At 44.1% G+C, this 12,367-nt stretch overlaps 1 protein-coding gene across 27 annotated transcripts in view; it reads right to left on the bottom strand.

Annotated features, from left to right (window-relative positions):
• The window catches only part of Arhgef11 (Rho guanine nucleotide exchange factor 11), a 121,584-nt gene that overhangs the window by 21,299 nt on the left and 87,918 nt on the right, over nt 1–12,367 (bottom strand). For all 27 annotated transcript variants that reach the window (XM_006232759.3, XM_039103185.2, XM_039103180.2 and 24 more), the window contains 8 exon segments: nt 10,877–10,951; nt 10,558–10,659; nt 9,392–9,490; nt 7,692–7,734; nt 4,006–4,102; nt 3,770–3,892; nt 1,199–1,222; nt 39–183 (listed from right to left, as the gene is read on the bottom strand). In XM_006232759.3, the coding sequence (XP_006232821.1) occupies nt 39–183; nt 1,199–1,222; nt 3,770–3,892; nt 4,006–4,102; nt 7,692–7,734; nt 9,392–9,490; nt 10,558–10,659; nt 10,877–10,951 (708 nt within the window).

Below are 12,367 nucleotides of genomic sequence, written 5' to 3'. Positions count from 1 at the left end.
CTGCTCCAGGACAGCTGTGCTGTGGGCAGTTCTGTTACCTTCTTGGTCTTAGGGAAGAAGGGCAGCCACTTGTCCTTGTCAGGGGCAGACTGGGTCTTTTCTGCCGTGCAGGAGGATCGAGACTCCCGAAGACGGATCCCAGCGTGGCTCATAAAGGTATTAACAGCAAAGTCCATGGGGGCACTGTAAAACAGGAGCATTGTGAACCAGAAAGCTCAAGTCATGTTTCGTAACAGAAGGCTGAGGGAGCAAAACCCTGAGGACAGTCTCCGTTATAGGCATCCCACGGAGAAGAAAAGGGGTGGTTATGAGCTAAAATATTCAAAGTGATGAATGGATGATCAAATGCAACTGCAGTCAGGAGCTGGCCAAAGCTCTCCATTGCTCCCACAGAAATCTAGACAGTGTTCTCTCCCCATGAAGGGATGATGGTCAGTGGATGGAACACAAAGTCCTGAAACACAAGGCCTGGAGGATGGGCTAAGTCAACATCCTCAGACACACATACGAGGGTTTAAAGTAGGCCTACAGCTTTCACCTTCCCCCATCTCTGAGAACAAGGAGAAAAAGAGAGCAAAGGCTATCGAGGTGTTTCTGGTTGCCACAAATGAAACTATCCAGAGCTGTGTGCTTAAACTATATTTGGCCTGAAATCCAGTAGACACACTATCTGCTTCTACTTTGGCTTCATGGCCCGTCTCTTCCCTTACAAAGCATGTACAGGCAGGGAATGCAGACCCTTTTAAGCTGATAAGAAATAATAAGGTCAATTTGTAGAAATTACATTAAAAAAATCACCAAGAAAGGAGGTGTTTTCTTTCTGCTGTCACAGACTGATTCTAACACTACCATTCTTAGGGAGATGAAATCTTTCCACAGGGAAAGAGGTCAGGAGGGAAACTCAGGGGTACTGTGGGTAGATACATGGCGGGCCTGAGAAGTCAGGAGGTGAGGGCTAGTCTGTCAACACCAAGGAGTAGAGCCATCTACCAGGCAGTGGTCCCTAGGCATCAAGGATCTGGACTTCCGAAGTCCCACATGTTATGGTCAGTCATCTGGGAGCTACACTTGCACAGACTCAAGTTCTATAGTGTTACAGCTTTCTTACAGGTAGCAGAAATGAGAAACACAGAAGAGCTCGGCCCTACTTCTTCCCACCTTGACTGCTGAAAATGTACCACACCATGGATTTGCTCACCTCCGATCTTCCTCATATTTGGACCTGTAATGAAAGAACAGATGACTTGGACCTGAGGCAAAGGCTGGAAGAAGAGGGGGGATAGTAGGGGATACGAGGTCAGATTCAAAACGTTCTGGAGTCTTGTAGCCCAGGAGGTGAGAAGTTTTTATTTCCTCAAAGATTCAACTAGCACAATGATGATCGTGACAATAATGTTTTTCTAGCACAACAGTACATGTGGCAAATTTAGTCTCTGTTCTCTGTTTCAAAGCATGAAGTTATCAGGAGAAAAAAATAAAACCTGGAGCCTGACCAAAGAAATTTCTTGTAAAGAGGCAAAGGTAGCAGCAACTAATGTTTGGGTCTTACCATGGGCCAGACATTTTCATAAGCTGTTTACACAATAAGCCCACTGAATTTTCAAAATACCCAGAAGAAGGCTCCCATCTTGTAAGTACAAACTATCATTACTTGAAAATTATTGTAAGTTGGGTTCATAGACTCTCCGAACAGGCTCAGTCAGGTATGAACTCCATCCCAGAACCAGTTAATGGCACCTTACTACTGAGGGTCAGGAGGCCGCCGCTGTAAAGACCACGCTTTCTGTGCGGCCTCCTTTCAGGTCCAGATGTCCTAGTCTTTTCTCCTTATTATTAATTAGTACTGCAGATTAAACCCAGGGTCTTATACATGTTAGGCATGCACTCGGATATCCTCTGCCTTTATCATTTTTTAATCCTGGTCCTACTGAGTTTGGTTTTGAACTCAGTAGCCCAAGGAAGTCTTGACTTGTGCCTCAGCCTCAAGGTGGCTGAGTCTGTAGGTCTCTTCCACTAGGCTCAGCTATTTTTAACTTTTTAGTGAAATGGAACCTAGGGCCTCCTGCTTGCTAGGCAACTGCTTCACTACTGAGATGTAACCCAAGCCCCCCCCAAGCCCAGATCTGTCACCAAATGACAGATTCATACATGTAGCTGTCTATTCACATCTGTAGTTTAATATCCCAAAGAGACCTTAAACTTAACATGTCCAAAAGTGTTGCCCATGTTACCCACTTCACCTAGAGTGACTGACAGTCTTTTTAGTGGCTTATATAAGGAACTCTAGTGATCTCTTCTTTGACTTTGACACTCAAGTTTTAAGAATTCTCTTCAGGATTCTATTGCTCAACTCCACTAGGAGCTGACCTCTATTCACAACTTCCATGGCTATTGTTTTACCATCATTGGTGGGGATTCCTATGGAGGAACCTTCTAAGTGAACTTCTTGGCTGTCCCATCTCTTGCAACTCCAACAGCTCCTTGCTTGCTAAGTGAAGAGCAAACTCCTCTTCATATTGTATTGTCTCTCCCATGACCAGGCTCTCGCTTCCTCTGCACTCCGCTCTTCTGCGCTGCTCCCTGCTCATTACTGTTCTTTAAATGCTGAGCACATTCTTCTTGGCTTCTGTCTGCCCTGGCTGTTCTGTCTGCAGTGTCATTTCCAGATGTCACGTTTAATTCAGTCAATGTCTTCACTGATTAAGTACTATTTTTTCCAGGTAGCTCACCTGGACTGGCCTATTTAAATCTGCAACCCACTGACTGTGGCACTTCTGACCGTCCCCATCCTGTCTACCCTCCTCCAGTGCTTGTTATACCAGTCTACTTAATTCCTGTCTATTGCTGTCTCTTCTCATCACTGCAAATACCCACAAAGGATATAACCACTTGTTCACTAGATGCCTTCTACAGTGGAGACATATTTTATGTTTGTTAAACTGAAAGACTCATGATATTGACACTACCAAAGACACCCAGGCTAACTTCTGTCATCTAGTTTGTGAGATCCAGAGAGGCAGAACAGATTAATAAGGTCACTACTCAGTAAGAGGAAATACTGGGAAGAAAAACTGTCTAGGCTTAGAAGTTCAGTCATCAACCCTGCCCTGGGATTCAAATCATGGACAACATATGCTTTAGAAAATGGGACTTAGGGACTGGGGAGGGAATGGGGTTAAGACCACTGGCTGTTCTTCTGAGTTTGATTCTAGCTGTGGGGCTGGGGGGAGGGATTCCATGCCCTCTTTTGGCCTTTGTGGGCATTGCAGGCACACAAAGCACTGACTTACAGGCAGAAAAAACACTCATATACATAAAGTCAAAGGCAAACAAACAAAAGAAACAGAAGTGCTGGAGAAGCACAGCAAGAGTCGCTGCTCTGAAGCTCCCAGGAAGGTGCTCCAGTTTTCTGTTGTACCTGTGCAAAAATGGCTGCTTTCTTTAAGTTAGTTCTGACATCTCAAGATGCTCCATCCCCTGCAGGGGGGCAGCCTCACTGAGTGTCAGCCATTCATAAAGAGGCAGGGAAGGAGAAAGATCATGAAAGGGAAGCAGAAAGCTCACAGTACTCTTGGACAGTCATAACTACCAGAAAGCAAATGGTCAGCAGCTCTAGGCTTCAGAGTGGGGCCTTCGGCATAAGAAATGCAGCAGGATCTCCTATCTTTAGGTGAGACGATGCATGAAGTAGAAGAGGGCAGAAAACAGTCTTAAAGGTCTGCCAACCTGTCTGGTAAGTTCAGAGGTAGGAGTTAAATTGAAAACTCACAAGATATCTCCAAGGGCAGCCAGCTGCTTCTCAGCCATTTGGCGTTCTCGAAGAGGGTCCCCATCCAGGCCTAGCAGGTCATTTTCACCATAGAGGCTGCCCAGGCCCAGAGTACGCTTGGATCTACACCAGAGAAACAATGAGGAACAAGTGACATACTGAGCAGGTCTGTATCCAGAAAGAGAAAATCAGATGCACCCTCCAGAGGTGTAGCAAGAACAAGGGACTCTTCAAACCTGTAGTCGTTGATCTGCTCCTGGATTTCCAGCATGACTGCCTCCTGAGCTTCACAGAGCACATTGCGAGGGTCCTCATTGTTCCGCAGGCGTAGGTCTGTAGTGGGAGACCAGGGAAGGCAGAATAAAAAGGTGTTGAGAAGGGGGAGGGAGAGGAGGGGGAGGGGAAGGGGGAGGGGGAGGGGGAGGAGAAGATAATTTCTGCTAAGCACCTCAAGTGGCTTTTTCATCCTGTGATGCTTGGTAGAAAAATTGGCTCTTTGGCCTATTAGACTGAAGCAGGTGAGGCCTGCATTCCTTCCAGGCAATATGTTTTTTTCTTGTTTAATTAAAAACATGCTTCACGTGTGCGTGTGCCATGGCATGCATGTGGAGGTCAAAGGACAACTCTGTGGAGTTGCTTCTCCTCTCCCCACCTTGTGGGTTCCATAAACTGAACTCAGGTTTGTCAGGCCTAAGGCTGAATCATTCTTCTGTTCCTATTAAAGTAAAGGATATAATTATTCTCTAGATATCTAATGCTCCATGAGGAAATATTGAAGCCCTTTCTCATTGGATATATGCTTAAATGTCTGCTGATGTCAACATGCAGTCTTCTTGTATACTTATTCCTTCTACTACCCTGACACCACTTCAGAGAGCCAGATCACCCTATTAAAAAATGGGATACAGAGCTAAACAAAACATTCTCAGTTGAGGATTATAGAATGGCAAAAAAGCACCTAAAGAAATGTTCAACATCCTTAGTCATCAAGGAAATGCAAATCAAAACAACCCTGAGATTCCACCTCACACCAGTCAGAATGGCTAAGATAAAAAACTCAGGGGGTTGGGGATTTAGCTCAGTGGTAGAGCGCTTGCCTAGCAAGCACAAGGCCCTGGGTTCGGTCCTCAGCTCTGAAAAAAAAACCCAAAAAAACAAAAAAAAAACAAAAAAAACAAAAAAACTCAGGTTACAGCAGATGCTGGCGAGGATGTGGAGAAAGAGGAACACTCCTCCATTGTTTATGGAATTGCAAACTGGTACAACCACTCTGGAAATCAGTCTGGAGGTTCCTCAGAAAATTGGACATTGAACTACCTGAGAACCCAGCTATCCCTCTCTTGGGCATATACCCAAAAGATGCTCCAACATACAACAAAGACACATGCTCCACTATGTTCATAGCAGTCTTATTTATAATAGCCAGAAGCTGGAAAGAACCCAGATGCCCTACAACAGAGGAATGGATTTAAAAAATGTGGTACATCTACACAATGGAGTACTACTCAGCTATCAAAAACAATGACTTCATGAAATTCATAAGCAAATGGAATGAACTAGAAAATATCATCCTGAGTGAGATTACTCAATCACAGAAAAACACACTTGGTATGCACTCACTGATAAGTGGATATTAGCCAAAAAGCTTAAATTACCCAAGATGTAATCTACAGACCACAGGAAGCTCAAGAAGAAGGATGACCAAAATGCAGATGCTCCCATTCCTTCTTAAAAGGGGGAAAATATTCATAGGATGGGATATGGAAGCAAAGTTTAGAGCAGTGACTCAAGGAATGGCCATTCAGAGCATGACACACATGTGGCCCATATATGTACAGCCACCAAAACTAGATTGATGAAGCTAAAAAATGCACACGGAAAGGGACTGGATTTAGATTTCTCCTGAGAGACACATCCAGAGCATGTCCAATACAGAGGTCAATGCTAGCAGCAAACCACCGAACTGAGAATAGCATCCCCTTGGGGGGAATTAGAGAAAATACTGAAAGAGTTGAAGGAGCTTGCAACCCCATAAAAACAACAATGCCAACCAACCAGAGCTTCCAGGGACTAAACCACTACCGAAAGACTATACATGGGGGTTGGGGACTTAGCTCAGTGGTAGAGCGCTTGCCTAGCAAGCGCAAGGCCCTGGGTTCGGTCCCCAGCTCTGAAAAAAAAAAAAAAAAAGACTATACATGGACTGACCCAGGGCTCCAACTGCATATGTAGCAGAGAATAGCCTTGTTGGGGCACCAGTGAAGGGGAAGCCCTTGGTCTTGCCAAGGTTGGACCCCCAGTGCAGGGGAATATGGGGGAGGGCAATAAGGGGATGAATAGGGGGAACACTTGTATGGGGGAGGGGGAGAGGAGGGAATGGGGGCTTATGGACAGGAAACTGGGAAGGGGAATAACCTTTGAAATGTAAGTAAGGAAATATATAATAAAAAATTAAAAAAAAGAAAAATATAATACAATGATTTACCCAAATCTTAGGCATTATTAGACATCGTTCTTAAAATATTTCTGCCTTTGTTTTCAAATTAATTATAACCTGGGGGAAATCTACCCTGCATTCAACATAAATAAACTTTTATAAATAAAAGAGCTGGGGCTGGAGAGATGGCTCAGAGGTTAAGAGCATTGCTTTCCCAGAGGTCCTAAGCTCAATTCCCAGCAACCACATGGTGGCTCACAACCATCTGTCATAGGATCGGACACCCTCTTCTGGTGTGCATGAAGACAGCTACAATGTATACATAAAATAAATAAACCTTTAAAAAAATTAATAAAAGAGCCATAACTATTGTCTTGTCAAAACAAACAAACAAACAAACAAACAAACAAACAAAACAGAAACCTTCATGGAACCAAGATGTGTATTTCCTGTTCTGACATCTAGCACCACACAGGGTGGGCCAAGGCCTTGGAAACAGCAACTTCATTCTCCTTCCCTCCCTCTCCCTCCTTCCCTTTCTTTCTCTCACTTCCTTTCTCCCTCCCTCCCTCTTTCTCTCTGAGACAGGGTATCACTATGTAGCTCTGGTTGCCCGGAACTTACTATGTAAGTAATGCATGCAGTAGAAGTACCGTGCAGGGTATCTCACTGTAGTTTTGAGCAAGCTGCTTTGCGTGTACATGTAATTTGTCCTCCCTGTGTCTTTGCCATTGTTTCTTTTCAAATGTAATTCTAGCTTATAAACACCCATGCCCAGCTTCTTACGTTGTTTTTGTTTGTTTGTTTGTCTGTTTTTTGTTTTTGAGTGTATCCTCTACTGGCTTGCTATGTAGCTAAGGACAATCCTGATCTGTCTTTACTTCCTGAATGCTGGGATTACAGAGGTGTGTCACTACACTTGGCTTATGGGTACTGGGATTCAAACCCAGGGCTTACTCTGGAACTGGGAGGAATAGCATCATCACCTGTTCCCTGGTCCTCACTGACTCTTTAGTAAACAAAAACCCAACCCCTAGAACCAACCAACTGAAAAGTCCTCTTGAGTCAAGAGACCAGAGATTCTTGGTTGACTTGGTAGGTGGGTTGGAGTAAGGTTTGGTCTCTAATTTTACAAGTTGCCCACAGCAATCTGTCCTTGCTTAGAAAGCCTTGGTTAAGTCTAATTTCCTCTTCTTCAAGTAAGCCTACAAAATGCCCAGGGGTCCCATGGAGGGTTGGCAGAAATGAACTCAGGTTTCCTAACTGCTCCAGTATCTTCCTGTGACAAGGCAGAGTGAGCTCTTAGGTCGTATCTATTCAGAACCGTTCCTAAGTTTCAAGTGTTTTGGACTAATCATCTATAGACTCTGCTCCCATTACATGACAGCTGCCAGAGTCAGGGACTTTGACTCTGCCTCAGGTGTTTCCTGAGAGTTCAGTACAAGAGGGCACTAGAAAAGGCAACCTGACTCACGGGCAACTTACCAATTTCAGCCTGCAACATCTCAGGGATCTTCACTCTGAGAGGCTGTAACACAGAAAGTGGGGGTAAAAGTGAGGCCGTGTGCACCGAGAGGATCGGAGTGTGAGAGGACTGGAGTGTGAGGTACCCAGGGACTTTGGGAAATGGCATGTGAGTTTACAAGGCAAGTGGATACTACATTCTGAGGGTGGCCACAGTTTTTTTACTCTGATGCATGGAATATAGAATGGCATGTTCCAAAACAGAACCAGTGTTAAATCAGCTGCTAGACTCTCCCTTGCCTCCGAGTCATCTCGAGAGGATAGATAACCTTTGTTATCGGATGAATCGCTGCTCGTCCCTTTGCTACCAGTGGGAACTGGATATATGTCATCCAGTCCTGCAGGATCTCTGGCATGTGTCCTTAAATCTCTTGCCATGGCTGGGTGATGGCAGAGAGTACACGGCAGCTCCAATCTCCTTACTCAAGATCCACTGAAGGCAGTAAATGAAAAACACTGAGGAAAACCTAATTTCCCCACTTCATTAGCCCTAGCAGTCGAGTGTGAGAAGAAAAAAATCACTTGGAATTAGTTGAGTTGATCAGATTGTAAAGTCATGATATGGAATGTCATCTGTAGGAAGACGCTCTGGCCAGCAGGATCCTGACGCATCCCTGGCTAAGTCTCAGAAACTCGCACTCTCCTTGCCTCATTGATCCAGATTATCAGATATTCTTGGTTCTGTTTCTTCATCCAGGGAAGGAAAGGCAGACAAGGTTTGGGGAGTAATTAGAATATCCATCTCAGTGGCTCACAACCGTCCTAATGCTGTGATCCTTTAATACTGTTCCTCACGTTGTGGTGACCAACCATAAATTGTTTTGTAGCTACCTCATACCTGTAATCTCACTATTATTATGAATCATAATGTAAATATCTGTGTTTTTTGATGGTCTTAAGCAACCCCTATAAAATTAGACCTCTAAAGAGGTCTTGATTCACAGGTTGAGAGCCATTGCTCTATTTCTAAACATTCTGAAAAGAGGTAGTGTGTATTTTATATGTGGAACTAAAGAGACACACAAAGGATATAAAACTTTTAAACTAGAAAAAAATATTTTCTTACTTTGTGTGTTTTGCCTATGTGTGTTATCTGTGCAATATGTGAGTGCCTGTCATAAACCCTGGAGCTGGAGTTGCAGATGGTTGTGAGCCATCATGTGGATGCTGGGAATCGAACCTGGGTCCTCTGGAAGAACAGCATGTGCTCTCAGGCACTGACCTGTCTCTACAGCTCTAGGGGAGACAAATCCTTGAGAGGCAGGAGTGGAATCTGAGAATCCTAAAAACTGACGACCTACCTATGAGAATGTGCCTCTCACAAAGACTATCCCCCATTCCTCTTCAGAAGAAACATGAGAAGCAGCATCTGGTGCAGAGCCTGGATTCCTACTTAATGGGTATAAAATCCCCATGATGCTGGCTGCTCCAGTGTCTGTCAGTCCACATAAGGACAGCAAAGCTGACAGGAGGAAGCTCCTCCAGGAGGAAGCAGCACTAAATTCAAGGTGAGTGGGGACCGTCCTAGTGAACACATTTTTGAAATATTAAAAAAAAAAAACAAAACCACCCTGTCTCTATTTAGCTTTAATTTTTTGTTTGGTTTTCCTCTGCTCGTGGTACAGACTATGGAATTGTAATCTAACTCATGATGGTCTTACCGCATTTTTCTCTAGGAAAATGTTCCAGATGTCTTTCCCCAGACTTCGGGAATCTTTGGGATTTGTCTGTTGATAAACTTCTGAACACAAATAAAAAAGCTACAATGACAGAGAAGCTGGGTTAGAGCAGTGAATCTTCCCCAGGGATGGCTTTACCATGGGGACATTTGGTAATGTGTAAAGACATTCTGACTTGTTAAATTTACTAGGTGGTGGCTCCTACTGCCATCTAGGGATAGAGTCCAGTAAGTGGATAGATATCTCCAAATTAAGACAACCTCCTACAGAAGAATTCTCCTTCTGAAAAGCCAACAATACGGAGGCTGAAAACCCATAAGCAACCTCTGTCCCTCCCATGAGCACATTTCAGGTTGGCCACTCCTCTACTGTCTCCTTCCACACCCGACATTTCTTGGTGCTTCTTCACATGTTTATGTGTTATTCCTGAAGAGCTTTTATTTTGCTTCTCTTGTTGATGTGTGACTTTTCAGGAATGCTTCTGGGACATCAGCATTTGGGTCTAAACAAACAGGTATTCAATAAGTTTCCTTTGAGCAAATCAATGTTCCTTCTGGCCTCTAATTGTGATATTCGCAGATAGAAAAAACCAGGAACTCATTCCTTGGGCTTACTCTGAGAAACACAACCCTGACCCTCCTTCCCAATCATCCCGTGTTTCTATGCAGCTTGGAGGAGTGAGAGGGCGTGTAAGACAGTAGCTTTGTGCACCACATTGGGGCAGTCAGGGTCTCATAAGGTAGCCCTGAACTCAGAGACCATCTGCCTTTGCCTCCAGAAGCTGGTAATCCTTCATGTATCACCTTAGATGGAAGATTCTTTAGTGCTTTGCCCTCCTCAAAGTTTTTATAGCAACACTGTAAATCTGTAAGGATGATTCTCTCAATTCCTGTCAGTCTGTATCTGCTTTCATTTAAAAACTCTGAAGACTTCCTTAACTAATGGAGAACGACAGTTTTCCTGGCCTAGATCTTCTTGCTATCCCTTGGACTGCAAGTATGGCTCTGGTCTGTCTCTGTCCTTGAGATGCCTGACTTTGTCTATGGTCTGACATTAAAAGCTTGATACATAGAGAGATAAGACATAGTGGTCAGAGATTCTCTGTTGAGTACAAGCAGGGCTCAAGCAGACTGACATTTCTGACTTACCAGGGGGCCAGGGTCTGCCTGAGAGAAGATGTAACGTAGAAAAACTACCAAGTAAGCTGGATGTGACTTCAGTTTTTCAAGATCTTGGAAGATGATGTCACTCTGGAAGGCAGAAAACTGAGAATGGCCAGGAGGCACAGAGACAGGAGACAGACAGCAAACTTTATTCCTAAGCTCTCTATCTTCCCGGCTCTGTTAGCTAAGCCTCCTTCCCCATAGGGTCCTTTCATAGCTGGTGCCAATCAAACTTCTTCTAGTCAAGGGCAATGTGGGTAAAGCAAGGGAGGAAAATTAAAGGAGTAAGCCAGAAAACTGTTACCTCATTGTTGAAATAACCTGGGTCATAATCTTCCTCTGGGCCAATAATCAGAGGCTTTGGGCTTTGATCTATACCCTGAAGGAAAGAATTAAAATACAGAGATGAAAGATTACAGAAGACATAGGTTCAACAACTTCTACAACATGTTTAGCAGCCTAACTTTATTTGTTATATTTATATGAGTACACTGTAGCTGTCTTCAGACACCAGAAAAGGGCATAGGATCCCACTACAGATGGTTGTGAGCCACCATGTGGTGGCTGGGAATTGAACTCAGGACCTCTGGAGGAGCAGTCAGTGCTCTTAACCTCTGAGCCATCTCTCCAGCCCCGCAGCCTAACTTTAAAAAGGCCACTTGGGTCTCACTAGCACCCTAAGGTAATGATTTCTGCTCCCAGAAAGCCAACTGCTTCTGGTTGGACCCAGAAGACACAGAACAGTTTAGTCACATGACACAGGAAGATGGGATATTGGAAAAAGTTCTCTTTTTGTTTGCAAAAGATGAGGAGTGAGTGTCCTTTAACAAAGTAAAAGCTGATAGCACCTAATGGACTACTGAGTTGGAGACCTGTGTTTTCCTATACAGACCAAATCACCACTCTTCTTCCTAAAACTACACGACTACCACAATTCTGCTGGCTAGTGTGGGCAGCAAGGGTATGAACTAGTAACTGCTAGAGAGACCAGAGCAGCACATCTGCCTCTTCTTCAACGAGACAGCATGGGACTGACCTTCCCCAAACACCCATGGGCATTGTTTTCCTTGTCTGCTTAACAATCTATGGTAGATTCCCATTCCCTATCAGAACCCAGACTCTACCTTGTTTTATTTTTCTTTTCTCTTTCCATGGATTTTAATAAGATACTACTCCTAACTGACATACCAGTAATAATTTCCAGAAGACTTCATACTACATGAACTTTTTGAGCTTTATTTAATTTTTTTAAAGATTTATTTATTTCATGTATGTGAGTACACTGTCGCTCTCTTCAGACACACCAGAAGAGGCATCAGATCTCATTCCAGATGGTTGTGAGCCACCATGTGGTTGTGGGTATTGAACTCAGGACCTCTGGAAGAGCAGTCAGTGCCTTTACCCACTGAGCCATATCAAGCACCACTACATGAACTTTTCAAATGCTTTATAGGTCAGATTCTTCTAAAGGTTCCCTGAGATATCAAAGGTTTTTTATTTTATTTTTTTCCTTGAGATAGTCTTACTATGAAGCCCTGGCTGTCCTGGAACCCACTATGTAGACCAGGTTGGCCTCAAACTCACAAGACCCACCTACCTGCCTCTGCCTCTGAGTGCTGGGATTGTTGAAGGATTTCTGATGAGCACATTTCTCCCATTTTTAGTGGCTCTAAAACCAGCTTTACTTCTGGAACCACCTACTTTACTCACGCCCTGCTTTACTCACGCCCTGCCTCTACAGGCGCATCCCAATGCGTCTTCTTATCTTCTGCTTCTCAGGACACTTACCTCTAAC

Source organism: Rattus norvegicus, chromosome 2 (genome assembly GCF_036323735.1).
Source record: "Rattus norvegicus strain BN/NHsdMcwi chromosome 2, GRCr8, whole genome shotgun sequence".
Classification (NCBI taxonomy): Eukaryota; Metazoa; Chordata; class Mammalia; order Rodentia; family Muridae; genus Rattus; species Rattus norvegicus.
Note: the sequence above shows the minus strand (reverse complement) of the source record. Positions and strands in the feature narration are given on the sequence as shown.